This window comes from Gymnogyps californianus, chromosome 9, assembly GCF_018139145.2.
Source record: "Gymnogyps californianus isolate 813 chromosome 9, ASM1813914v2, whole genome shotgun sequence".
NCBI classification, from domain to species: domain Eukaryota; kingdom Metazoa; phylum Chordata; class Aves; order Accipitriformes; family Cathartidae; genus Gymnogyps; species Gymnogyps californianus.
The window spans coordinates 17,095,567-17,120,483 of record NC_059479.1 but is presented as its reverse complement, the minus strand read 5'-3'; the positions used below and the strand labels follow the sequence as shown (position 1 = coordinate 17,120,483).

At 43.8% G+C, this 24,917-nt stretch overlaps 1 protein-coding gene across 1 annotated transcript in view; it reads left to right on the top strand.

Annotated features, from left to right (window-relative positions):
* The first annotated feature begins 323 nt into the window (after positions 1–323).
* IL1RAPL2 (interleukin 1 receptor accessory protein like 2) overlaps positions 324–24,917 on the top strand; it is a 394,936-nt gene continuing 370,342 nt past the window's right edge. Inside the window, exons 1-2 of the mRNA XM_050901762.1 lie at positions 324–397; positions 12,605–12,705. Coding sequence (XP_050757719.1) covers positions 12,624–12,705 — 82 coding nt within the window. The 5' untranslated portion in view covers positions 324–397; positions 12,605–12,623. The remainder of the gene's footprint in view (positions 398–12,604; positions 12,706–24,917) is intronic.

Here is a 24,917-nt window from a genome sequence, read left to right as displayed (position 1 = left end):
GCGGTGCCCGGCTGGGGGCAGCGGGGCCGGGGCGGTGGGCGGGCAGCGGCGCGGTGCGGCCGCCAGGGGGCGCTGCGGCGTCTCGCTGCGCGGGGCGGGCGCACCTGCCGCGTGCGGAGCCGTCGGCGGCGGCGCGGGGGGCAGCGCCGTCCCGCTCCCCTCCCCTCCCCTCGGCTCCGCCGCCCGACCGCCCCGCCGTAACTCGACGCGGGGCAGCGCCCGCTCCTCCGCGGCGGCGGGAAGCCGCGCTCCGCGCAGACGGGCGGCCCCCGCCGCCCCCGCAGCGGCACCGCCGGCCGCAGCTTCCACTGCCTGCGCGGCGGGTGCCCGCCCGCAGCCCGCCGGCCTCGGACGGGGCCGTGCCGGCATGGAGACGTAGAGGGGAGCCGCCGAGGAGGTAAGCCCTGCCGCGCAGCGCTTCTCGCGGCAATTTCTTTTTCTTTTTTTTTTTTAAATCTTCCCTCAAAAAAAGAAAAGTTCGGGTGTAACGAGTATCCCCTCGGTGCCGCCCCCGCCGTGCGCGGGACGGGGCTGAGGGGCGGCTGCTGCCGTGTCCCTCCCTCAGCCCCGGGGCAGCCGTGTCGCGCGGAGCCGGAGCGGGCTGAGGGAGCCCGGGGGACCCGCTGCTGTCGGGGCGCTCCCGAGGGGCTCCCGGCAGGGACCCCTCCCCAGCTCCGGCTCTCCGTCCCGGGCGGGCGGCCGCCCCCCCCCGCACCCTCCGGGGGCCGTCGGCCGCCGCGCGGGTCGCGCTCCTCCCGCGGCGCCCGCCGGTCTCCTCAAAGAGCGGCTGCTCGGGGCCGGGGCCGTCCGTGTTGGCGCGGCGGCTCCGCGGTTCCCCGGATCGGGCCCTGCGGCTGTGGAGGGGCCAAAAGTGTTTTCTGTCACGAAGGGAGGTCTTCGTTAGGATCGAGGGGCTCTCACTCAGCGCCGCGAACGCGCGTGGGACTTCCCGGGAAAAGTGTTACTGCCGGGGATTTAAAATACAACCACGCGAGGACTTGTTTTTTGGGTTGTTGCAGCTTGGTGGAGCCTGTTGAAAAGGTGCAGGTTCTTTGGAGACTTGGCTGCTCTGAGGTACCGCGATGGGGTCCTGAACGTTGGGTGACTCAGAAATCTCTAGCTGCCTCCGAAAGTTTTGTGGTAATAGGGGTTCTCCAGTTTTGTTTGGGGTCTGATGGAAACGTACTAAAGGGCACGAAACCTCTCTCAAGTGCTTGATTAAGCGGCTGTTTTTAAAGCTCCTGTCCGTGGACTACTGTCTCTGCTAAGATTCAAAGAATCTAAAGTTTCTGGTGGAAAATGCTGTAAGCTGTGGTTTCTCAAAGTTATGGTAAGGTCTGTGTGCTTTAGGCAACCTCTGCTCCTGTTGGGTTAACACCCAAACTTAGGCTTGTACCGTGGGGAAAAACCCATCGTGGCAGGAACTGGCACTTTCTTGTGCTCCTCTGCACTGTTTATACTCTCTTGTTTTTATCCCGATTGTTTTAAAAAAATCACATTTTTAGAGTGTGTAGGGGGTTTGTGGCTGTTACGATATTACCACCAGAGTGCATGTAGTTTTGAGGGTTTTTAGAGAATCGTTAGAGGTCGGTGCAAGGCGAGGTGAGCTGCTGCCTGCGCAGGAGCGGGGAAGGGCGGTGGGGAAGGGCTGTTTCAGAGTGCCCAGGCGTTGTGTGAGTGTGGTTGCATTCATGCCTGAGAGAGGCACTCACCCCAAACACTTGCTGTCGGTGCTTAAAAGGGAACGTTATTTCTTAGCAGGGATAAAACTGTGCGGCTGCCTGGCGGTCTGTGATATCTGTCAGATATCTCAGCTGTAAGAGCAGGTTACTGCCTGCCCTGCTTCTCTGTAGTGCATGGGAAGGGGCTTCCCTCCGGAGGTAGGAGCCGGCCAGCTTTGAGGAGGACATGGTGGCTGAAAAGCTTTGCTTGTGCCAGACCTGAGGCAGGAGGTGAGTCTGGGGAGGAAGCTGTCAGACAGTGAGTCAAGTTCTTGCTTTGCAGTAGATGAGTGGCTGAGGAGGAGACAGAGGGACAGGCTGGAATTTGGGATTTTTGGGCTCCGTAAGCCAGTGGGGTGTAATGCACGCGCAGCGAACGTGAGAAGTGAAGACTTCTGGCAGTTCACCAAGGCAAAGGCAGTGCTTTTCAGGATTTGGCAAGTCCGTGATTAAGCAGGGGTTGTAATTGGTGATGTGCAGGATGGCTTTCCAAGAAATTACTAAGGATCGCATCCTTCTGAGGGTGCTTCTCTGTGCATAGGAGACCTCTTGCAGTGGGAGGACGGGGGCATGCTCCGACCTCCCTGCAGAGCGCTTGTGTTGCTAGGCAGCAGCTTGCACCTCCAGTGTGCTCCAGATCCGAGTCTGCGAGGGGAGACCTTCCTCTACTGAACTAAAGCTTTCTAGCTGGTGACAAAGGATGTCGGAAAGCACATATCCTGCGTGTGTGGGTGTGCATGCACTTCTGGCCTGGGTACTGGGGAGGGTGGTCAGTTGAGAATGTTCAGGGATCTTAGGTGATAGCAAGACTTCCTTATACTCGCCCCCCTGCTTGGGCTGCAGGTGAGTGCAGGAGAGAGAGATGAATCTTTGGTTGTTCCATTTGTAAGGCTCAAGAGTTCTCTGCAGGCCACCCTTTTACTTTTGTGGCACCTGGAAGGTCACAGGAGGTTTGTCTTCAAATTGTTTGGTGATTGATGCTTTAGTAGTGAAATGGGGAGGAGGGAGAAGGGAGGAAGATTTGCTTGCACAAGAGGTAAAAAGAAAGACCAGGTGTGCCATGTTAATGCACTTAGCCAACTTTAGTCAATTTTAGTGGATGCCACACAGTTGCTGGAACCCCTGTGCATATGTGGTGTTAGCCAGCTTTGTCTGAACTGCTTCGTATCTCACAGAGCAGAGCGATGGAAAGCCTTTTAATCTCCAGGGCTGCCAGTCTAGTGGCTGCACTTTGAAGCAGTGCAGTAGCTGAAGCTGTTGGAAACCAGTGTGGGGGGACTGGCCATTCTCCAAACAGAAGTCAGATCAAAAAAGAGCCTGAGAGGGTCAGGAGGGATTCATAGGCTGGTGGGGAGAAGGTGAGCTCAGCGGAAGGGCTGTTCTTGTGGCACAGATCACTTCTCATCAGGCAGGGACTGGCGGTGTGGGAGAGGGAGGAGGAGGTTTCCTGGTTTGATGGAGGGTGGAAGCCTGGGCCTCAGGAGAAGCTGGGCTTTGCAGCCTTAAGCCCAGAGGAGGCTGCAGAGGAGCGAGGAAGCGGAGGCAGGTAGGAGCGCACTTGCTGAGCTCAGGATCTCATGGGTGTTGTGCCTTGCCACCGTATGATAAGCTCGAGCCATGGATGGTTTAAGAGTGTGTGTGTCTGGAGGTGTAGGGCAGCTGCTGGTTTCAGTTCCCTGTAGAAGAAACGGGCAGCTTGTGTATGGAGGCAGTGTGTGTGAGGAGCCCAGCAGAGAGGCAGGTAGGCTGCTGGAGAGCAAGGGGGAGGAAATGGGGACAACATGTGAAGCCCATACCCCTTGGGATGCTCTGCCTGCTTGGAGATGACAGGAGCATCCAGGTGAGGCGCTCTGCCTGGGATGGGTCTGTAAAGGGATTTGCTCTGTTTGCATAGGCAGAGTAATTTGTTCCCTGACTGTCTGCAGCTGTTTCCTGGGGAGAGAAGGGTACATGTTACAATTATCCAGTTAAAGCTACAGAGAACAGTGTCTTCTATGTGGCATTTGGGAGAGAGACGCTGTTTGGTCCAAATTTTATATGTCCTGGGCTGAGATGCCCTTGTGGGACCGGAGGTAGAGGAAAGGTTCCAAGGAGCATGTCTGTGCCCTGTGCGGCCAGTCATCCCTGCTGGCTGAGGTGGGAAGCTGCCAGGCGTGGCTGGGGCTGGTGGTGTTGACCTGTGCGTCTGAGAGAAAGGGCTGAGAATTTGTACTCACAACAAGAAGTACAAATAAAGCATTTATAATGTATGGACTTTTCCTGCTCTCCAAAGCATTTGGGCTCTGAGTAATCTCTCACTTCAAACTGAGGCTCAGGCTGAAAATATCAAGGGATGCTAAATCGTGAACAACTATTAAACAGCCTTAAAGGGCTGTGTGGGAAACCGTGTCTGCTCTCTGTTTCTAAGCTTTCCTCAAACAATGTGAGTCTGAGCTATTTATCAGGAGGTCTTTAGTGCTGGAAAGGGAAGTGAACATTTAAACGGTATCACAAAATAAAGAGGCACTTTAAGAGGCCATTTGCTTTTCGGGGTGTCCAACTAAAAATAAATCTTCCTTTAAACAGCCTTGAAAAGAAGACAAAGGGAAGAGATCTTGCCCTTGCTGAAAATAATGAGAATCTTTTTGCTAGCTTTGATGGTCAGGGTTTCCTTCAGCATCTGGTACTTGACCTAGGTAAGCTGCCTTTGGAATTGGTGGAGGACCGAGGGTTGTGTTATGTTTGGTGACAAAGCTGGTGGGAGAGAGACTGCATGTTAGAAACTTCTGCAGGGGTTGTTTGGCTAATCCTTTCCAGCCCCTTTCCACCCCAAAAGCACTGCAGGAAAAGAGTTCCTTCCACCCCTCTTCCCACTGCTTTATCTAACAGTTAAATTAACAAGGATGTCTATTTGGCAGAGCAATTCCAGGGCACATAAAATACATATTTTAATTTTATTTTGGCCTGCATCAGAACAAAACCCCATTGTTTACAATTTCTACAAAATATCTGGAAGTAATGTTCTAGAAGCAGTTTCTCATGATTCTCAAATTCTGGGGGGTTTGTTTCTTTGCTTGCTTAATTAAATTCTTATTTTCACCCAGATAAATCTGGCAAAATACATATAGGTAAAGGCTTGCCTCTGGTTATGTAAGGGAAAAAAATCCTCATCAAGAATATGTTTATCACTTTAAGGTACTATGAGATGGTGCCGAGTACAGTGAAAGCAACTTGCCTTTGCTGACGGCAGAGCAAAGTGCCCTGTCTCGCTTCTCTGAAACTGTGGAAAACTGTAGAAGAGAGTTTTATAAGAAGCGTAACAACTGGTATGTCATCTTTTTCTGTTAATTCTGTCTTCTTTGAGCTTTATGTATTAGTTAGGGAAGCATGTAGCCATGAATGAGATCAAGGAATGAAATTCTAAGCACATCGCATGCAGAGTTGTGTTCTCTCGGCGCTTGTTTCATTAACGTGCAGGAGTGAATGTGGACCAGGTTTGCCATGAATAGTGCAAATATTGTTATTGTGTAAATATTGCAGAGGTATGAATGTATATAGGGGCAGATATAAAGTCAATACAGCTGACATTTGTGACAACTGCAGTCCATCTTCTATGAGGTCCCGGAAAGAGGACTGTTTTAAGATGCTGTAAAAGCAGTTTCTCTATAAAAGCAGGGAACATTTCAGCATGCAGATGGCAGCCCAGTCTAAAATCTCGTTCTGTTTTGTGCTGAGCACCTCCATAATGAGCCTTGAGGAATAGAATGGGAACGAGAGAAGCAGTGTGGAGGGGAAGAGGAGGGATATGCTATCTTTCAGGATTGAGACCTCTCTGAACTGTCTGTCTCTCTCCATTTTTAATAGCTTTTCTACAAAAGCTACTTGGGGAGCAAGGTTGGTATGAGTAAGAAAGAAGCAAAGCATCTAATCTTTTGGATTAATAATGCTCTTGTGTAGGCTGCTGTGAATTGGACAGACTTCCTTGTTGATGTAAGAGCGGTGAGTGAGATTTGAAATTAATGTGGGTGAGAATGGACTTTTCTCATCTCTTTTAATCTGAAATGTCTTCTCCTTTTGTGGTTGAGGCTCTCTATAGAGGAGACCTGTGATCACTGACAAGATAGTCTAAAGTGCTTGGGAGGAAAAGGCTGTGATCTGAGCAGTGGTGTTTGCTCTGGGTGTCAGCGACTGAAGAGCCGGAGTCAGATGAAGCCATGGGTTTTCCGGAATTTACAGGGTTTATCAGCGATGCTGAAGCCTAAGAGTTCTCATCAGCAACTTGCTTTTTTTCCCCCTGGAGAGCTGAAAAGCAGGGTTCAGAGTCCTTTTTTCCTGAGCGGAGCTTCTCTGCAGCCCAGGGCAGGCTGGCTGGGCAGGGTCTGAGAGAGTAGCCTCTGAGTTCAGCTCAGCCCAGAAGAACTCTGCCCTCCTGGGACAGAGCCCAGTGGCCTTCTCGGCATTGGGGAAGCGTACATGGTCATCCATGGCTGGGGCTCCTCTTTCCCTTCGGATGGCTGTGATTACTGCTGCAGCTTATTCCGCTTTGGGAACTGTCTTGCTCTAACTGTGTCAGTTCTGGGACTTAGGCTGATTTAAGCTGATTCTTAAAGTCACTCTCCTTTCCCCAGTACTAGTGTACATGCTTAGCTTTCCAAGTGTAGACTGTCTTCACGTTTTCTTCTCTCCCCCAGCTGGCTTTTCTGTAATCTTTTAAGTACTTCTGCAAAGTGGTAAGAGGCTAAGCCCCACTCTGTAAACCTAAACTCTCTGGGTCTGACAGTCTTTACATTGCCTACGGTACTTCATGTTGCCTGAAGTACTGTATTGATTAAACCACAATCTGCAGAAGTAAATATATGTAGAATATTAATAGCTCCTACTCTAGGGGAAAAAAAAGGCTGTAAATTAATAGATCCATTATGTTGACCTCATAAACCGTGAGGGCTTGAAGTACAGCTGTAATCCTCCTCCCACAGCGCGTATTTCACTTTGAATGTCTATAAAAGGCCTGGACTACTCAAATTTAAAAGCTGTGATACTGGACAAGCATATCCATATATCCTGGGATGTGTAGTTAGAATATTGCAAAGTTAAGGCTGGAACTATAGTTCTCTGTAGAATCCAGGGTAGTGCTGAATCAGTATATCATTGATGGTGCAGCTGGGCGTGAGCCTTAAAAAATAATAGCTAACTTTCCCGCTCCTTTGTTGTTCTTGTTGTTCCTCCTTACAGTTGTTTTCTGCATTTCCAAGTGCAGGAGTTGCTGCAATAAGGGAGGAGTATGATTCAGGGATTTAAAATCCAATTTGAAGATATAATGAACTTGAATTCTGTGTGAGTGAGTTGCTTAGGGAATCGAGGTCAGTGTGTGGTGTGAGCTGATAGTACTCGATCTGCTAATCAGTGCTGAGTAGTTCTAGTTGTTTTGGTTCACGAATCTGTTAAGATGGGCTGCTCAGGTTTTTGTCAGTAGAGATTTAGGTGAGTGCCTATATCGTATGCTCATCACTAACCCCTCTGGTTAGCATTTTGATTTTTAGATATTTGATTCTTTTTCTCTATTTGGAATATTTCAGGGGATTTTTCCATTTCCTGCTCTTCATTTTTGCCATAAATGAGCACTATTTTAGGAAGCTATTGCATTGGAAAGTTCTTGCAGGAAAAGGTTCTTGTGTTAATGCTTGCAGGGTTTTCTCTCTACAGGGCAAACCAGCAGTTTGCTCATAGTGTTGAGTCTGATTGCCACTTTAACATGACTAAAATCACTTCTACTCTTTGCAGCCAGACATGTTAGTGGGAGAAGTTATTGTGTGGAGGCTATCCACAGTATTTTTCTTTTGTGCCTGCCAGTGAAGCCCATTTTTTGTTTTGGTATTATACTGTAAGATGCCTTTTGAAGCTTTAAGATGCTGCTCTTGGTATCTTCTATGGTTGCCATTCGGAAGATACTTAACTTTTTAATGGAAGCATTACAATCTTTCATGCAAAATCTCAATGTTAACATCTAAGGGGTGGTGCTGTTTGTTCCTTCTGAAATAATTGATAAGATTCTGAGTTTACCCCCTTCACATCACAAAAGATCTGTGAGTTTTACAGTTTGTTCCTTTTCTTCGCACCCAGACACGCAGCCTTTGGAGGAATCATTACAGATTGGTGTAGTGACCTTGTCAGGTGCTCTGTGTATTTAGTTGTGGTTCCCTTTGCTTTCTCAGGACAATACCTTGGTCTTTCCTTGTTGTATTGCTATCATGCAGCTCCTACACTGTTGAGCCAGTAATAAGCCCAGACATTTTAGATGTTGTCTCGTTGTTGCTGGTTACTTTCGGTTTGCAGAACACAAGCACTGCCAGGTTCCCTCTGTGCTTACCTCAGTTTTAAATTTCTTGTAGAATTTCAGCTGAACAAGGAGAATTAGCCAGATGTGAATTTGGTTAAGGACCTGAGCCCAATGGAGGCTCAAATCCAGCAAGACGAATGCTGAATGCACACTGCCTTGTAGAATTAATGTTCATTGCGTATTTAGACAACTTAAGTGGCTGGTTATGATGGTGAAGATGCACAGTGAATTAGGCAAAATGAAATATTCTTTGATGCTCATTGAGCAACAGAGCGAAGAATGCTGTGTGACCCATATCAAGTAGAGCTGAAGAGATGTTATTTGAACTAGCATGTATCTCTGGTCTTAAATATTTTTTTGTTTGTGTTTGAGGTATCAACAAAAAGGGACTGGTGCCCATTGCGGATTGCTTCCATCCAGTGTATTATATAGACTGAAAGTCTTTCAGTAATGAACAGCTCAAAGTGTGGTATGTTGGCAAAAGAAGAGAGGACCTGAGAGAGAGTTCATATTAAAATTCAAAGCCTTAAAAAGTGGAGTGGAGAAATAGTTTGAAAAGAAATAAACAGAAGTCACCATCTAGCATACTGTAAAGACAACGAAAGAATTGCTGTTGCCATTTCATCCTTTGTGTGTGGGGTGAAAACCGTAATTTATTTCCATGAGATTTCTAAGCAACAAAACCTGACAATTGGAAACTGCTAAAGAGGTGGGCTGCTGTTTTTAATGAGCACCTTCTGCATCGCAGCTTCTGTGGAGAAACTAGAACCTACAGAGCCTCGTGGTGTGTCAGCAAATCTCAGTCTGTGCACAGACGTGTGCCTGAGTGCACATATGCACCACTTTTCTTGCTTTCTCTTAAAAAGGAACACTATATAAACAAAGCTCGTGGTAGAAATTAGAGCAAAACTAAATTATATTTAAAGCAGGAACTTGGGAATCTCAGTGCTAGGTTTTGTGCAGAATATTAATGCTCCAGTTTCCTTCTTGTTTCTAAGTGCTTTCTTCTAACCTTGTCACTTGAAATTTGAGTCTGGGAAGCTATGCGAGCTGAAGTGGGTGCTGGAAGGACAGCAAGCAGTACGTGAAGAAAATGGGACACAAGTTCCCAAGCCCTGTTTTCTGAGGACTCAGAAGAAAGAATTAAGTTTGTCAACACAGGTAAAGGCCATCAGGCAGCATATAGGAGTCAGGGTTTCTGTTAGAAGAACAGAATTTGTGCTGCATCGCAGCCTGGTCCCCTTGTAGTTGCTGGGTGCTTACAGCAGGCTGTGAAAGCTGCCTGAAGTCTGTGGTCTGTAGCATCAAACAGTATGAGGAGGGAAGGAGTGGCCTCGTTAGCAGTGGAATGATTGAGAATAAAGTAGTCGCACCTTGCCTCTCCTACATTTCTCCCTCTGATTGTAGCAACCTCCCTTTATTTATCTCGATACAAATACAACCTGGCAGGTCACAGCAAGGACTGAATTAACTTGTTTAGCGATTCTTTCAGTCTTCTCAACAAACACTTTATTCTGTGTCTCTCTTCCCTCCTCTCGGTGATCTTGGGCAAGTTAGCTGTAATTGGTATTTCTATATCTTTATTAAGTAAGATATCTTCCTCACTCTTCTGGGAATGGTCCTAAACTTGATCCCCCTCTTGTGAGGTGTATCCAGTAAAGTACTATGTTCTTTTCACAGCTGCGAGCCCCTACTCACAGCTGCTTGGAGTTGGCAGCATCAGAGTAAGCAGCTCCTCAGGGAAACGCTGCTCAGTGCCTGTGAGGGAAAAATTTGTCAAATGATAAAATCAACCCTGCTTGGAGGAAAATGCCTTGATTATAGAAAAAAGGTATTGAATGTTAACTGGTTTATCCCATCTCATATCTCTTCAAGCTGGCACAGTTTTATTCATGTTCTTCATCAGATCATAGACACTCTCCCACTCATTTATTTCCAGAAGTGCTAGTAGGTCTAGCACAGGATTGTCTTGAGTCTCTAGTCCATCCCACTGCCTGATAGGTGAGCGAATGGCCCAGAGGAGGGAGTTGTGAGACTGGTCCCATTGGGAGACAAGATGGAAGTCTTGGCAGGCTCAGCCCCAGAAATCTCCTCCTGAGCAAATTTTAGAGACTTTGTCCTGGACATGTACGACCCTCCCTCTTCTGGCTGCTTGACAGTCTTCTGGGGGAAATACATCTTATACTGTACCTTCCGTTCTTTGTCAAGTTGCATGTTTAAAAAAAATCATGTATGATATGGCAGTTTGAACACCCTTGTTGTCTATAGGTGTCTGCTGTCTCAGGACAGTAACTAGCTGACCCACTGGTCACACTGGTGTGACTGATCCTACCTTCTTCTGGTTGGATGTCTTGAACGGTAAAGATGACAACTCAAACTCTGACATGTATTTTTATGCCAGCTTCAGTGGGGTTGTGTCGGATGTGACAAGCTGAGGCTCTGGGCTAGGCTGTGAGTGACTGGGTAGTGGAGTAGTTTCTTGCCCTTTTCCTACTGTATTTTCCTGATTTTTGCAGGTATGGAGAACTGACTGCCTTGGTGAGGCCAGGGCTACAAAAAGGAAAACTCCTATCAATGCTGACAGAACCAAGAATTTCCCCCTATCTCTAGCATTAATGTTGGCCGGCAGAACTTGCTTTGAATTTTTAAGTGTATTTAATGCAGCATAGCTTGTTTGGGGTGGGGATGGAGGGACCCACATGAAAAAAGACCTAGGAGTTACGTACTTCAGCTGCAATAACTGAAGGGAGGAAAGTGGAGAAAGTAATTTGCAAAGCTACACTTGAAAATCATTCTAGTATAACATCATCATTACAATTATCTGTCAAAAGATTTAGTTCAATTACTTTTTTTAAGCTCGCTTGTCAAGATGGCCTTGCTTGTTTCAGGATTTTGGTACTCTAAGGAGAGGTTAAGGAAGAATGAATACTAATTCTGCCATTAACCACTGTCAGACAGCCTTCAGGGTGTGTTATTCCTTGAAAACTCCTTTAGCATCGTTACTGTGGGGAATCAATAGGCATAAAGTGCCCATGGGAACATAGAATTCAGGGGGGGTGAAAAATCCACTGCCTACTTATAGCTCGCAGTACGGTAAGGTGAGAGGGGGAAAACTTCAGTTGTAAGTGGTAATTTTGAAATAATTGAATAGCAGCATAATTGCCATCGTGTAAAAGATTATACAGGGTTCCTTAAATTTTCTTCACACAACAGTAGGCTGGTAGTAAAATTACAAGGGAAGAATATTTGACGTAATAAACTCAAATTAAACTGAATAATTTTCAGCAAACTGCAGGACATTGCACCCTCTTGCTGGTTTATCACATTGAGCAAATGTTCAGAACTGCAGGGGTCTGGGCTGGTCCCAAAGTTGAGGGTGCCTCTGAGCGGGCTGGGCGGGTGGATGTGGTACAACGTTTAAGGAATGATTCTGTTCCGTTGGCCTTCGTTTTGACTACTAATGCAAGTAGTTTTGTGCATTTCTGTTTAAAAGAAACTGCTATCAAATGTTTGCTGAATCTTTTGGCGCGAATAATAATTTCATACTGATTTCGATGACTACCCTCTTTATCTGAGAATAACGGTCCTGATCTAAAGTCTGTAGCTGATATGGAGATGAATTCCTGGAGTCTAAATATATCAAGGCACTTAAAGGCCTGTGACTTCAAGCCAAGCATGTGTTTGAAGACTCTAGCTTATAATTAAGCATCTCTCTCTCTTTCATTTAGAGAGAGAGAGAGAGAGAGATGGGCTTTGCTGAGTTCAGATTCGTTCTACCTGTTTTTAAGTGCAGATAAGAAGCCTCAGTTTGCTCTTGCTATGTTTTCTCGAATGACCTCGTACTTGTAAATGAAAACAGAATTAGTTCCAGTAATTATATAAAATTAAAAATACAATTTTAAACTAGATTTTTTCTTTTCTTTAATGTATGTAATATAAAGTAGGTAGTAAAGTTCACAGGAGAGACTAATTTTATCTTTTTAATAAGAATCCTGAGACCTGCATTCATTGACTTCTGAATTTTGTTCACCTGTCTTTACTTCATTTTATAGGAGAAATCTCTGGAATAGCATTAATTCACTGTAGCAGCTTTTACGAGGTCACCAGTGGGAAAATAAGGTTGCTAAGAGAAATTGCATGAATAACCTACTCTTTATCTTTTCCTGAACAATGTGAAGTTTTTTTAAGCACGTGGCCTGTTTGTATGAGACAAAACTAATCATGACCATCATGGTCTCCCCCTTAAACAACATACAAAAATCTGCCACATTAGACCCATACTATTTCAAATAAACAGTTAAGTCTTTGTGGTTTTTTTAAGCAAGATGATATTTTCAAAGTGTCATTTAAAAACCCCAACCCTTTTGTGTGATAGTCAGAGATAAATTATTCATAGACAGTTACTTTGAACCATTATGTTTTCCTACCTCTGCATAAAAATAAACCCAGAAGTCACTAGATTAAGCCATTGCCCTGTAATGGTTCTTTGAGAAATGTTTAACTGTAGCTGCTGCTTTGTTGTAGTGAAGAGCTGTGATTCAGACTTCATACTATGTTTGCATTTCAGCTGTCACAGAAAGTGAAAGATGAAGCCTCTTGTTCTCTTGGTTCTTGTGATCTGTACTGTAGTCAGCATGAATTTGAAGCTCGTGTCAAAGAGAAATTCTGGTAAGTCACAGAAAAATATTTTTACTTTTGAATCTGGACCTAGTGCCCATGCAATCAAGCATTTTAGGCGGCTGCGTTTTGCTTTGCATATATACTTCTTGTTCTCTCCTGAAAAAAAAAAAAGGTCATAACCAATATGGTTTGCTTACCAGATGTTACAGGATGAATTTTCTTGCTATAATGTTCTGTTGATATGACTTTAAGCTATTTGAAAGTGTCCTTATGTTTTCTTTTATTAAAAAAAAAAAAAATTAAGAAAAAGAAAAGGTTGATCTGATTGAAAACCCACACAGGTAATAATGACTTTGGCATTGTTTTAACATCCAGTCTTTTACTCATGCTAAGGGATTTTCTTAACTGTGGATGTGGTTTGTGGTGACTTTTAAGTCTGGACGATTTTTTTGTACGTTGGAAGGGCATCTTCCAAAAAGTCATGCCAGCCATATGTGTGGTCATATATAGGGTTAACCGGGAAGAGCTTTCCTAGGTAGATAATCTCTGATTATTCTGGCAGTGGAAGGGAGTGGGAGTTGGTTTATGTTTACATCTGCTTTTGAGACCCACTAATAGTAACAGAACACTTCAAAGAAGCATTAGAGTATCTCCTTCCAGGATAGACAGTTGATCTGGATAATGTTTCATCTACATTAGAGCCTGAAGTGACTTCTAGTTCATGCAGCTCTCCTCCCTCAAAGGGAATGACTTTATGAGACTGTTTGCCTTTCTGAAGTAAGCTGTGAGTTTGGAAGGACTTTGGGCAGACAAGTAGGTTAGCTGCAGTGTTGCATAGTGTTAGTCTGCTAGAGCTTTGTGTGTGTGGGCAGGTAACTGATACAGGATAAATGTTGTACTTTTAAACTTGCATGTTAACTTACTCATTTTTTTTCCTACTAGTTGTGTGCTATACGTACAAGTGTGAGGGCTTCCATTGATCTTACTGTCCTCAATGTCTTCAGCCAACACTTTTAGCAGTGCAGGTACAAACAGAAATTACTGACTTTAGTTGGTGTGGCCAGTTTTAATTTCTGCATTTCTTGAGCACGGAGGAGAAAAGTTATTGGTCCATCTATTATAAAGAATTAGATGTCACATCCCAGGCTAGGAAGTGTTACTCTGGGAACCACCAGAAGCTAGGCTGAATTCTTTCTGCTGGGCTAGAAAGTATAAATGGATGTTGCTAAATCAAACTAGTCTACAGCCTTTTGTTGTGATTATTGTGCCCTGAGCCCTGTTTGCCCTGTGAGAGCAGTCATGGATATCGGGATTTGGCTACAGTGGAGCTTGATCTAAACTCTGCTAAGGGCGATGATGTTCCTGTTTTTCAAAACTGCTATTACTGGCTTGGATGGGAACCCCTGTGAGATCCATAATCTGTATAATTGAGCAGCCTTGATTCACTGATGCCAGGCAACACCACCTGGCTGCAAGGAAGGGCCTTTGCATTTCCTTTATCAGAAGTACACATCTGTAGAAGTAACATGCCTGTGGTTATAGCATCATTTAGCTGGTAGTTTACCTTTAATTATATTTTAGTGTGGGTTTTTTTTATCCTGCTTTCTTTGACTCTGCAGAATGTCTTGTGTTATTGGCAGCTGTTGACAGTATCAATTCAGGTTGAGTACTGGTGGGAAAAATGCTTTAATATGTTAGACTGCCTATTGCTAAATATAACCCACTAGTGAATAGCTGGTTCTTTTTCTTTTCATTTGATTGAGTTGGTATATGTTGAGTATAAGATGAAAGGGAAAAATGCATGTAAAGTAAAATTATAGTTTCTTTGCAAGTACATGATCATGTAGTTGGTTTTCACCTTCAATATTCAATCTGTCATACATGCTGATTTTTAGGTTGCTGTGTGGAGCAAACTATTGATTTCTCTTTTTTGCTTTTTCTTTTTCCACTACATTGTGTGTGAAATACATTTTCTGTTTCTGTGATTTCAGCACTTAGAGCAAAATTGATAATTTGACTCCCTTTCTGAAAGGGGTCTTTAGATATGAAGGACTGCTGTTTGATTGCTTGGGACTTCACTAAATGTTATATGTTGTGAAGGGACAGATGCTCCAGAGGCTTCTGAACTTCAACTATTTGTATTGTTGTTTAAGTAGATCATCAGAGATAGTGGATGGATGCAGCCAGGCAAATGCATGAAGAAACAATGAGACCGTGTTGCTCGATAGGGTGACAGTAGCTGTAGCGTGTTGGTGCTGTAGTTCAGGGTCTTTTTTTTTACTGGTGTCTCGATAAAGGAGAGTGGAAAGGGGAAAGTAATTTAATGGTTATTTGTGGGCAGCTGCACTGCAGTGTAAACAGCAGGATGTCTGAAAGCAGAAGACTGTTTTAGCTGCAGATGAGAACCGGGGCAGGGGGAGTGGATGGGGTGCCCAGATGACACCCTGTGGACAGGATCTCTGCAGCAGTGTTCTGGATGGATGTTGTAGTCTTGGGTCTTGCTGGCTATTGGTATGGAGATGTCTAAGCTGGTGAGCATCCTTAAAAGGGGAAGGGAAATTGTGCAGACAGTTATGTACAGCTGTGCGAAGCAGTGCACGGAAAGTGCTGACACTGATGATAAAGACAGATTTGGGCTACTAGGGCAATAACCAGCAAAATCCGGGTGTCGGTGTCTTTGCTGACTTATGTAGACTGGCATTTTTCCAAGCAATACGTAGATTATTGCATGAATGGCCAGAATTGCGATTAGTGCTAAGTACAAGAGCAATTATGAAGTTGACTAGCATGTGTATAATATCACATAATAGAATATATCTTGTTTAGGGGGTAGGGAGAATCTAAAGAAAGCTGAGCTGAAGAGGACTTGGGGTGGAGCAATGAGAAGGTGCGGTGTTGTCTTCAGGTGATGCAAAGGCATCACTAAAACTGAGGCAGTCAAAAGTGGGGCAGAATGTCCAGAAGGGTGTTATCAGTGAAACTGAGGTTGCCTTAAAGAGAACAGGGGTTTGGCTAGGAAGGCATCTTCAGACGCTGGTGGGAAAATACTCCTTCGAAGCCAAGGAATGGAAACCCAAGGGGAGAAAGTTGAGGATGAGAACTCCAGAGAGCAAATGCAGACAGTACGCAGGGGCTGGACAACAGGCAAGAGTCATTAAAGAGAGGTCAGGAGTGGAGGATCTAAGATGTCAAACAGAAGGTGATGAAATGGTGCTCCAGTTGCAAGCACAGAATTAAAGTTTGCTGAAGAAACAGTCCTCGGGGAAGGAAAGAGAAGAACAGAACTGAAAGCAATTTGTCTTATGTCCTTTACTTGCCCTTTGTTATAGATTCAGGTGTCCATATTTGAATTTGGAGAAGACGAACAGGAATGCATGTAGTGCTACTGATAGGTTTTAGAGTACATTGCAATGCTGCAAAAATGGCACAGAAACTTGTAGCAAGACAAATTGCTTCAGCAGAAGCGGCTGCTTCTCACTTGAGATGTGGCGCCAAAATAATTAAAATGGGTGAGCTAATTTAATTATGCTAGTCAGATTCTTCTTTACAGGCAGCAACTTCCAGATGCTCCAGAAGAAATCTGTCATGTCTACAGAGTAATGATTGCTGTTTGTGGTGGGAACAGAACAGTTTGCCTCAAGCATCTGTGTGAATGTAATGTTGACTTAAGTTTCACAGGCATTTCTTAATATTAAGAAGCTTTTTAGAAAGCTGCAGGTTGTCCTTTTTGCCTGCTTTAAGAAGTAAAACTGAGCAAATAGCTGATGCTGGGACTGCAGCCTTAGCAATATCCTAGAAAGGGTATTTTACAGGTGGAGGTTATACAAATAAATTGAGGATGTGGGAGCTCTGCTAGGTTCCCAGCTCATAGGTCATTTCCTTTTAATCTGATTAAGTGACTTCTTTTCCCCAGCCCTTTGTATATAGTGCTTTGAATAATCATAGCAGAGAATATAAAACCAATTAAAAAATCATTGCATTTTTTAAGCAAAAGATTTTTCAGATTATAGATTCTGTTTGATTTACTAGACATAATTCCGTTAGTGAATAATTATTGCCATTTACTGTTGCTGTATTCATTTGCTGAGCTGCAATACCCGATCTCAGCATGCTAGAGCTCCAGAGGGCATGCCAACCTTCTGTGGAGGAGCATGGGCAGACATCCCCAAGGTTTCTGTGAGGCTGCTGGCTGCAGAGCTGATAGTAGTCTTTCTGCAGGTTAACAGTGCTTAATTGGCTCAGGCCTGGCATTGGTATGTCCTCCAAGCTACAGAGCCAGAGTTTCCTGTCTTCTCCTCTGTAGTGTGTCAGATGGATGTGCTCTGGGATTCTGACCTTCCTTCTCCTCCTCTTAATCTTGGGACCACCCAAAAGGCAGTCATATGCCAGAGGAGCAAGTGCATCTCTGATCCCCCACCCACTCTGTCACCCTCCACCTGCATCCAACTTTGTCACCAATGGCTTGGGGGAGAAAGGGCTTGACTTAGCATCATGCCTTGCTGTGTACGGGCATAGCAAGATTGTCTTAAATTCTCTCATTGATTTTGCAGTGGTTGGAACGCAGTGCTTAACACATTCATTTAAAACCTATTGGCTTGATATTTCATGCCTTTTAAATGTCATGCAACAACTTACTGTGGTCTGCTATAGATGTTTCAGGAGACCTTTACTTTCCTACTAGTTGTCACTGCTCTAGCCTAGGATTTCCCTCTGCTCCCTTCTATGAAGCTCAATCTTCCTGTATTGTTGCCTCATCGCTTTGGCCATGAAAACCGTGACATACATGGAAGTGGAGGTGTTTGTACTTCAGAGGTCACTCATGGATTTGTGCCTGGAGTAGGATTTCCTAGAGGAGCCTAACTCTTAAAAGTCTGTTGCTCCTGCAGGAGTGGGCCCCTAGAGGAGCTGCAGGATGAGCATTTGCTTTTTGTTTGCAATTGCGTCTGCCTGAAAAGCTGACTTCTGGCCCTGGTGTAAAATGCATGGCTATGAGCCCTCCCAATTTCTGAGATATGAGTGATGCAAAAGAAGCTTTCAGCTTTTACTTCCTGCAAGTAACGTGCAGACATAGAGGAAATGGGAGCTTGGCAACACTAATCAGCGCACAGTGATCTCTTACTTTTCCCAGAAGATGTGAAGTTATTCACAGCTCCAGCAAACAAAAAAAGTTGAAATCACCGTTGTTCTAAGGTGTCATCAGTGCAGGAATGTACAGTCCCTCTTGCATATGGTTGTGTCTGCTCACGAGTTCACTGTGGCTCTCCATCTGTTCAGTTTGGATCAGCAGGAAGCGAGGAGCCAGGCTCCTGCACTCAGTCAGGTCTCGGGGGGCTACCAGCAAGTAAGCTGTGAAGCACCGGTAGTCCGTGCACCTCGTTACAGGAGTCTCAGCCTTGGTTTCCTCTCCTCTAGACAGAAAGCAGCATAGCAGCTAGACAGACCTATCTGGGAGACAGCTGTCAGCATTTAGACATTCTGTTTGCTGGTGGGTAGGAAGGGAGATGCATAGAGAAGAACAAGAAAGGAAATAATCTGCTAGAGGTTTGGGGTTTTTTTAGTGACCTCAGCCTGACAGGGTTTAAATATTGAACTTATATAAACACTCAAATTTTTAGCTATTACACTCGTTTAAAATGAGTTCATATATAATTAAAACAATTAAAATATTGAGCTGATACTTAAATATTAAAGCTAAACTCCTTTCCCAAAAGGGAAACCGCAGTTGTATCTGAATAAAATAAATGAACACAATTAAATTGTTCCAAACTGCAGTAAATCACAAAGGTAGGATCTTCAGGGGTAGGGGGAAATAAGCAAAGCATGAAAGAAGTGTCATTTCCTCAGTTAAAAATCTATAATCTTCCACTTTTGCAATGGGCATCATGTCAGCTGTTTGGATATCTGTTCTACATCTAGCTGCAGCATGTAAGAGTTTATTAATAATAACTGAACCTCTAGTAGACATACCATCACGTTTGAGAAATCTTCCAGCTCTATGCCTTTAACTGGATAATACTTTTTTTTCCCTCCCCAAAATGCGGCCTTTTTAAATGAAAAAGCTAATGTATCAAGGTGTCTTTGCTTTGTTTTCTTTAGGATCCTAAACAGAAATTTTAAGAGACATCTTCATTTCAGTATTTCTAGTATGCCCACTTTAAGGGTGTGTGTCCTAGGTTCATGTCCTTACTCTGAAACTGACTGTCCTGAGGGACAGGGAAGTTGTTCTGGCACGTTTTGTTTTTCATCTTGTTCATGAAAATATTTTTGGAAGGTCTGTCTTATGTAATGTTCAAATGAAAGTATAAATAATACAGCCGCAAACTTACCCAGAACACAGTCTTCAAGCTCAGCATGTTCACTAGTCCTAGAGATGAATGTCTGCTCAGTTTGGGACATCTGTTGGTGACGCAGGGGCTCGGAGGTAGCTTAGGGGGATATGGACCTATAGGAGCTATAGGGAATCTGTGAAGTAATGGCTTAGCTTTGGGTCAACTCCTGACCAAGAACACTTCTGAAGTGTGCTTGGGTTTTCATAACCTGAATATGTGTTTAAGGCAGGTTTTACAGACTGCTGTATATATGTAAAGGAATGTAAATAAGGCTCCTTAGATTGTGTATTAATATTCATACCTAGGTCATTCTCATATCTTTGTCCACTGAATTTAAAGAAATTTTTCTGCTTTACTTTCAGAACCTTGCTTGTTGTTTGAAGTGCATTTCAGTTTTAAATTGCTAGTCCCTGTGACACATTGTAGCAGAAACTTCTTTTTTAATTATTTACTTGTTTTTGCCATAAATGTAGCTGTGGAAGCAGCAAGCAGTAAAATTGTGAGGTAGGAGATGTTGGGATCACTATGGGAAATAGCAAGAGAAAGGAGAATTAAGAGGCATTTTTGGTTATTTTTTGGCATTTAAGTTTGGAGAGGTTGGCTTTACAAATAATAAAGGAAACATCAGCGGTTTCCCTTTTCAGGAGGTGCAGAGTTAAGTATTTCAAGTTGTTGACCTGTGAAGAATGAAGGAATTCTTTTTAGTGCAGTGCATGTATGTGCAAACGTTAGTATATAGACCTGTGTGAGATTGTTGTGGTACTGTTATAACTCACTAAAGTAGAAATGATTGCCTATCTATGAGTTGAAAGCAAAATTGATCTGAGGTGCAGTGTCAGCTCTAGACTGTACATTTTATCACTTTATTAATCTCTAACCCTTTCAAATCCAATTGATTCTTTCCTACGAGAAGCATGATTAGTACTTATAATACATACTGATATGAAAACATACAGTGCTCCACCGCTGAAGACAGAGACTTACATTAAAGTTAAGCTTCCGACCTGAGCACTTCGCTTTTCCGAGACACGGTAATCAGGCTGCCCGTGCCTGCCGGCCTCTGCCATCAGTTCCTTCTCACTTGCCCTCCCCATGTGTTTCCTCGTTCGAGGCAGGAACAGAGGCAGCGTCAGGGAATTTCTGTTAGCTTGACTTGTTTTAAACCTCCTCCACCTTTGAGATTCACAGAACTGTAGCTCTGTTGTGCTGCATATGACCTATGGAAACTCACTCCTAGTCACTTTTTTTTTTTTTTTTTTTTTTGAGGAAGGTATTTTGACACTTCAGTGTAAGACAGGTGCTGTTGGTTTGCATCTTTGAGGGATCAGTATTGCTTTAAAAAGGTATCTACTGAGATTTCTGTATCCCTTATTCCAGATGGGAAATTGAATAGTAATTGAATAAGTAGGAGACTATTTGATCTAGGCAGCTGTAAGCGTTGTTCAGTGGTTTTTGATAAAGAAATTGGAGGCAATAGCGGTACCTGGCATGAGCTTTTTGTATCTGGCTGTCTCATTCCTGTTGCTGTAATGAAGTTGGAGGAATAGGAACCTGCATCAGACCCTGACTGCTAACCTGACCTACCAGCCCCTCTGGGGCAGGAGGCATCAGGGAAAGCGGTACATGTCAGGGCAAGCCCCTGAGGGATTCAGCTCCCCTTTCAGTGAACAGGTTTGAAACAGGGCAAAAGGGAAAGCCTGAAGTTCCCAAATTCCTTTCTAATGTTTAAAGTACAGTGTTTTGTATTGTGTCTGGGGGACACACTGCTGTTTAGGCATCCACTGACCATGCATGCAGTTTTAACGTTTGTTAGGGCTGTGTAGTAAAGGCCTTGAAACATGACGGTAGTATTTTTTGGGCTTTCAGTATTCTAATTGTGCTTTGTTACCTCGGCAGGGTTTTTTTTTTTTTTTAAAGTCTCATGGGACTATTTGGTGTTCTCAGTAAACATCTGCTACCATGATATTTAATACAAGTGCTTTTTGTCTCTAATGTTTGCATCGTAGTTACTCCAATTTTACAGATGGTAGAAAATTATCCAGAGACGAAGTGAAGTTAAGGTGCCCAGCTCAGATGCCCAGCACACTGAAGGTGATGTGGGGGAATAACACATGAATGAAATGTTTCCCTCTGTTCTGTTATGTTGCTAATGCCTTAGGCAAGGATGACGAAACCAGTACTGTCTCCTAGGGAAGTTTTGAGGCTAAATAAGCATGTGTGTAGAATGTGCTTTTATGTCCTTGGATACATGTGCTAGGGAAAAGTGTTTGTAATTTCTTTTGTTTTTCAGTAGAAGGTAGTAAGATGTGTCTGGTAGAAATGGAGGAGGAAGAGAAGGAGAGAGATTCTGCTATACCAGGTTTTGTGCACTAGTTTTAGGCTAAGAGCTTTTGCCTTTGAATGTTACAAGGCTGTTGTGTGTATTGGCTATAAGCTGTCGTCCCGGTGTATAGTGGGGGACACAGGAGGAAAAAACACTTAAGACTGTAAAATGGCATATGGAATACCTGAGGGACCATGAACCTTGGAGACACCAGTCAAGTCTCTTGGGTAACCAAGTTTATAGAAACCTGTGTATGTACTTAACTCCTTTCATGTGAAGAACATTTGTTGATCATAAATGGCAGCGACTCTGCAGGCAGTCAGCTGCATTTGGGCCACTCTGGGCTCCATCTGTGCTTACGTAGTAGCTGCCTTTAGATTTTTAGCAATACCAGGAACTGGAGTTTTGTCATTAGATGTGTGAATAGCTTAAAACAGCTTTATCCAAGGACATCTCAGTGTGTAGTCTAACAAGATGATCGTGGTTGTTTAAAGAAATGCTGGTCCTTTCATCCCACTGTACAAATACATATAAAATTTGAGTGCAAAGCTGTTTCACAGATATATTTTTTTAAAATTTATTTTTTATTATTTGAGAGTTAATGGATTTTGTCTGGTATGTTGAAGATAGAGTTGACTTAATATTTGTGAAGACTGATGTTAATATAGCAGATCAGATTTTTCACAAGACAACAGGAATTGTTTGTTCTTGGATTTAAGCATTATGTTTTTGTTTTGCTGATGCACTCTGATCCTAAGGTTATTTGGATCAATGTGCAGAGCCACTTCACGCATGCTTTTGCTGTCTTACATGTTCAGCAAAATATATATGTGGGTGGGCCTGGAAGGGGAAGAGTAATGTGAGATATAATCATTCCAATGTGTTTGAGCTAATGGTAAAATGCAGAAATATAATCACATTCTACAGAATAGGGCTTGTCAGAATTTCTGTTTCAGTGACACAGTTTCATTTTGAACAGTAAATTCCCTGAGATGGATACATTTAATAAGCCATGGAAAACTGCTGGAACATGAATCAAAGGCAAGGTTATTGCCAGGCTCTGTACCTCTGGGGCATTGAAGAGTTGCAGCTGAATGCTGGAACTTCTGGGGTCCTTGATACGGATGTCAGATGAAGAAGCTGGAAGACTTTGAACACACAGTGGTCAGGACCCTACTGTTTCTGGGATTCCTTGCTGTGAAGCAATTGGCTATGTCAAATCTCTCAGGTTGCCTGCAGAGGAGATCTGAAAACTGAGAAAGTGAGAGCGCTTTAGTGGAGCCAGGTCATCCCGCAGGCTTCCTTGGCTTCCAGGTTGGAGGTGGGTCTGTGGCCATCAGCACTGCTCTCTGGCACGCCTCCCTGGTGAAGGGGGACCACTTTCTGGACCTGCTTCTTCCTCTCTAGTTGCAGGCTCCTATTGCAGAGTATGTTTTGTTGAGAAAATAAACCAATTTTAAAGTATTTCTGAAACCTGTTTGTTCTGATACTTGTGGTTTTGAAAAGCAAATTTGAAACTCAAGCCAAGAAAATAATTATTGTAGATTTGAGCCCTTGAATCTATTACTTATTTTTGATGTGACCTTGAAAATCTTGTCATGTTGTATAAAGCCAGAGAGTTGTGAATAATGGTGTGCATTTAGACAACCAAAAATAAGGAAAGAAATTAGGATGTGTATCACTAATGATATTTTGGATGTAATATTTCCATTCAAAATGACATCTGTAATTTTAGGCAAATCAGGGGACTGCAGTGGAAACTGCACTTAGGAGTGGAGTGTCTCAGCTTTATTCGAGCAGATTGAAAGCTGAAGCTTTTTGGCTGACTTCTGATGTAGGTCAACATAATTCCTATTCACCATGACTTTACATCATATTATTCACAGCATTACGATTTTTTCATCTGGATTGGGTGATTAAATTTGCTCTTTACCATTCAGTGTTTATTGCAAATGGTTTTGTTTCAACTGCAAAACATGCCTCTGACTTAGTGCATGAGAGATGAAACCTAAATCCAGCCACCTGGGATGCCTGGCTGCAACTGTTGTGGACCTTATACAGGGGAAGTGTAAAGCTCAACTGATGAAGAAAGGATCTTTATTAAATCCTGTTTTGGACATGTCTACAAATGAACTATTCCATTTGCTGTCCTTCATAAAGACCTGTAATTGATGGTTTCTCTGAAGGACACAGATCCCATGCGAACAGTTGGTTGTCCAGCATACTCTTGTGTGAAGTCTCTTGCAGAATGTGTCACCAACTTTCTTCATCTTGTAGTGAGGAAGACCCTTGATGTGCTATAGTAATTAGTTGTCTTTTGGAACAATTTCCTGCCCCCCCCCCCCCCCCCCCCCCCGAAGTGAAATGCTGGGTACCTTGGTCATGAGGACTTAAAACACAATGTGGTTGTAGAACGGCTTGGTAATGTCAAACCAAGTTGAAATGTTATATTAAGTCTCTTATTGGTGTGTAAATATGAGCATCCTCAAGGGAGGCAAGTGGTTTTTTTTGCTGAGGGCTGCTGGGTAAAAGCTCTCCTCTATAATAGTTTCACTGCTATGATTGGCATGTTTTGCAGGTTTGTGCAAGAGAAGCACATGCTTTCCTGCACATAGGGTTGCCCTTTCAGAATCATGATGTGTAATATACTTGTAAAAATCAGATCTCCTTTAATGGTTTTATTGTGCACATGAAAGTTGTGCATTATCAATGTAATTACTGAGATAATTTAATATTCATTCTGTGCTTTACTACAGCACTTTCCAACAGGGAGCTCTAAAAGGTAATTTTGATCTCCTTAAACTTTGTTTAGGTTATTAAGAAATATTTTTTAGTGGCAGAAGAGGGAATTCTATTTTTGCATAATCTAATAGCCCCTTAAGGCTCACCTTTTAAAATCACATCAGTCAGATAAGGGACGAGATGGGAGCAGTCAGTCATCTTGCTAAGTGTTCAGTGATTCTTGAGCATGCAGCATCCACGGCTGGTGATCCCCAGCTGCGGAGCTGTGCAGCATTTGGTGATAGTGTCAGATTTTTCCAAATGACTGGGAGGTGAGAGGGAACAAAACCGTCAAAGGTCTTGTGTAAGCATTTTACTGGCTCTTCCAGTCTGTCCTTCAAGGTGTTATTAAAGGTATCTTAGTGCCCCAAACAATCTAGAGCAAGGGAGAGGGCTGAGCTACCCCCTTGCAGGATGCTGTTCCCCATCTCAGCTGCATTGGGAAGCAGCGGTGCAGCCCCTGCTCGGGGTGGTCCCAGCGGGGACTTCTCAAGCCTGTGTCCCACACACAAGGTTTGGGCTCTGCTCTGAGGAACTGGACTGGGCTATGTTGTGTTCCTCTTTCTTATTTTCTTCTTTGAGAAACTTTCTTTAGAATAGGATATGCCGTAATATGCCAGGAGAATTAACCAGAGGAAGCTTCTATGTAGAGTGAGAGAGGAGCTCATTAATTGCTTAAAAATTAGGCAGTCTCCATCTGAGTAATCGGTGTTGGCTGGCTGGCCTTCCTCAGTCTAAGACGCAGCTCATTAGTAGAATACACACAGATGGTACTGTGCTCTAAGGTATTTAACATACACAGCCAGAGCGCTGTATTAATAAGGCAA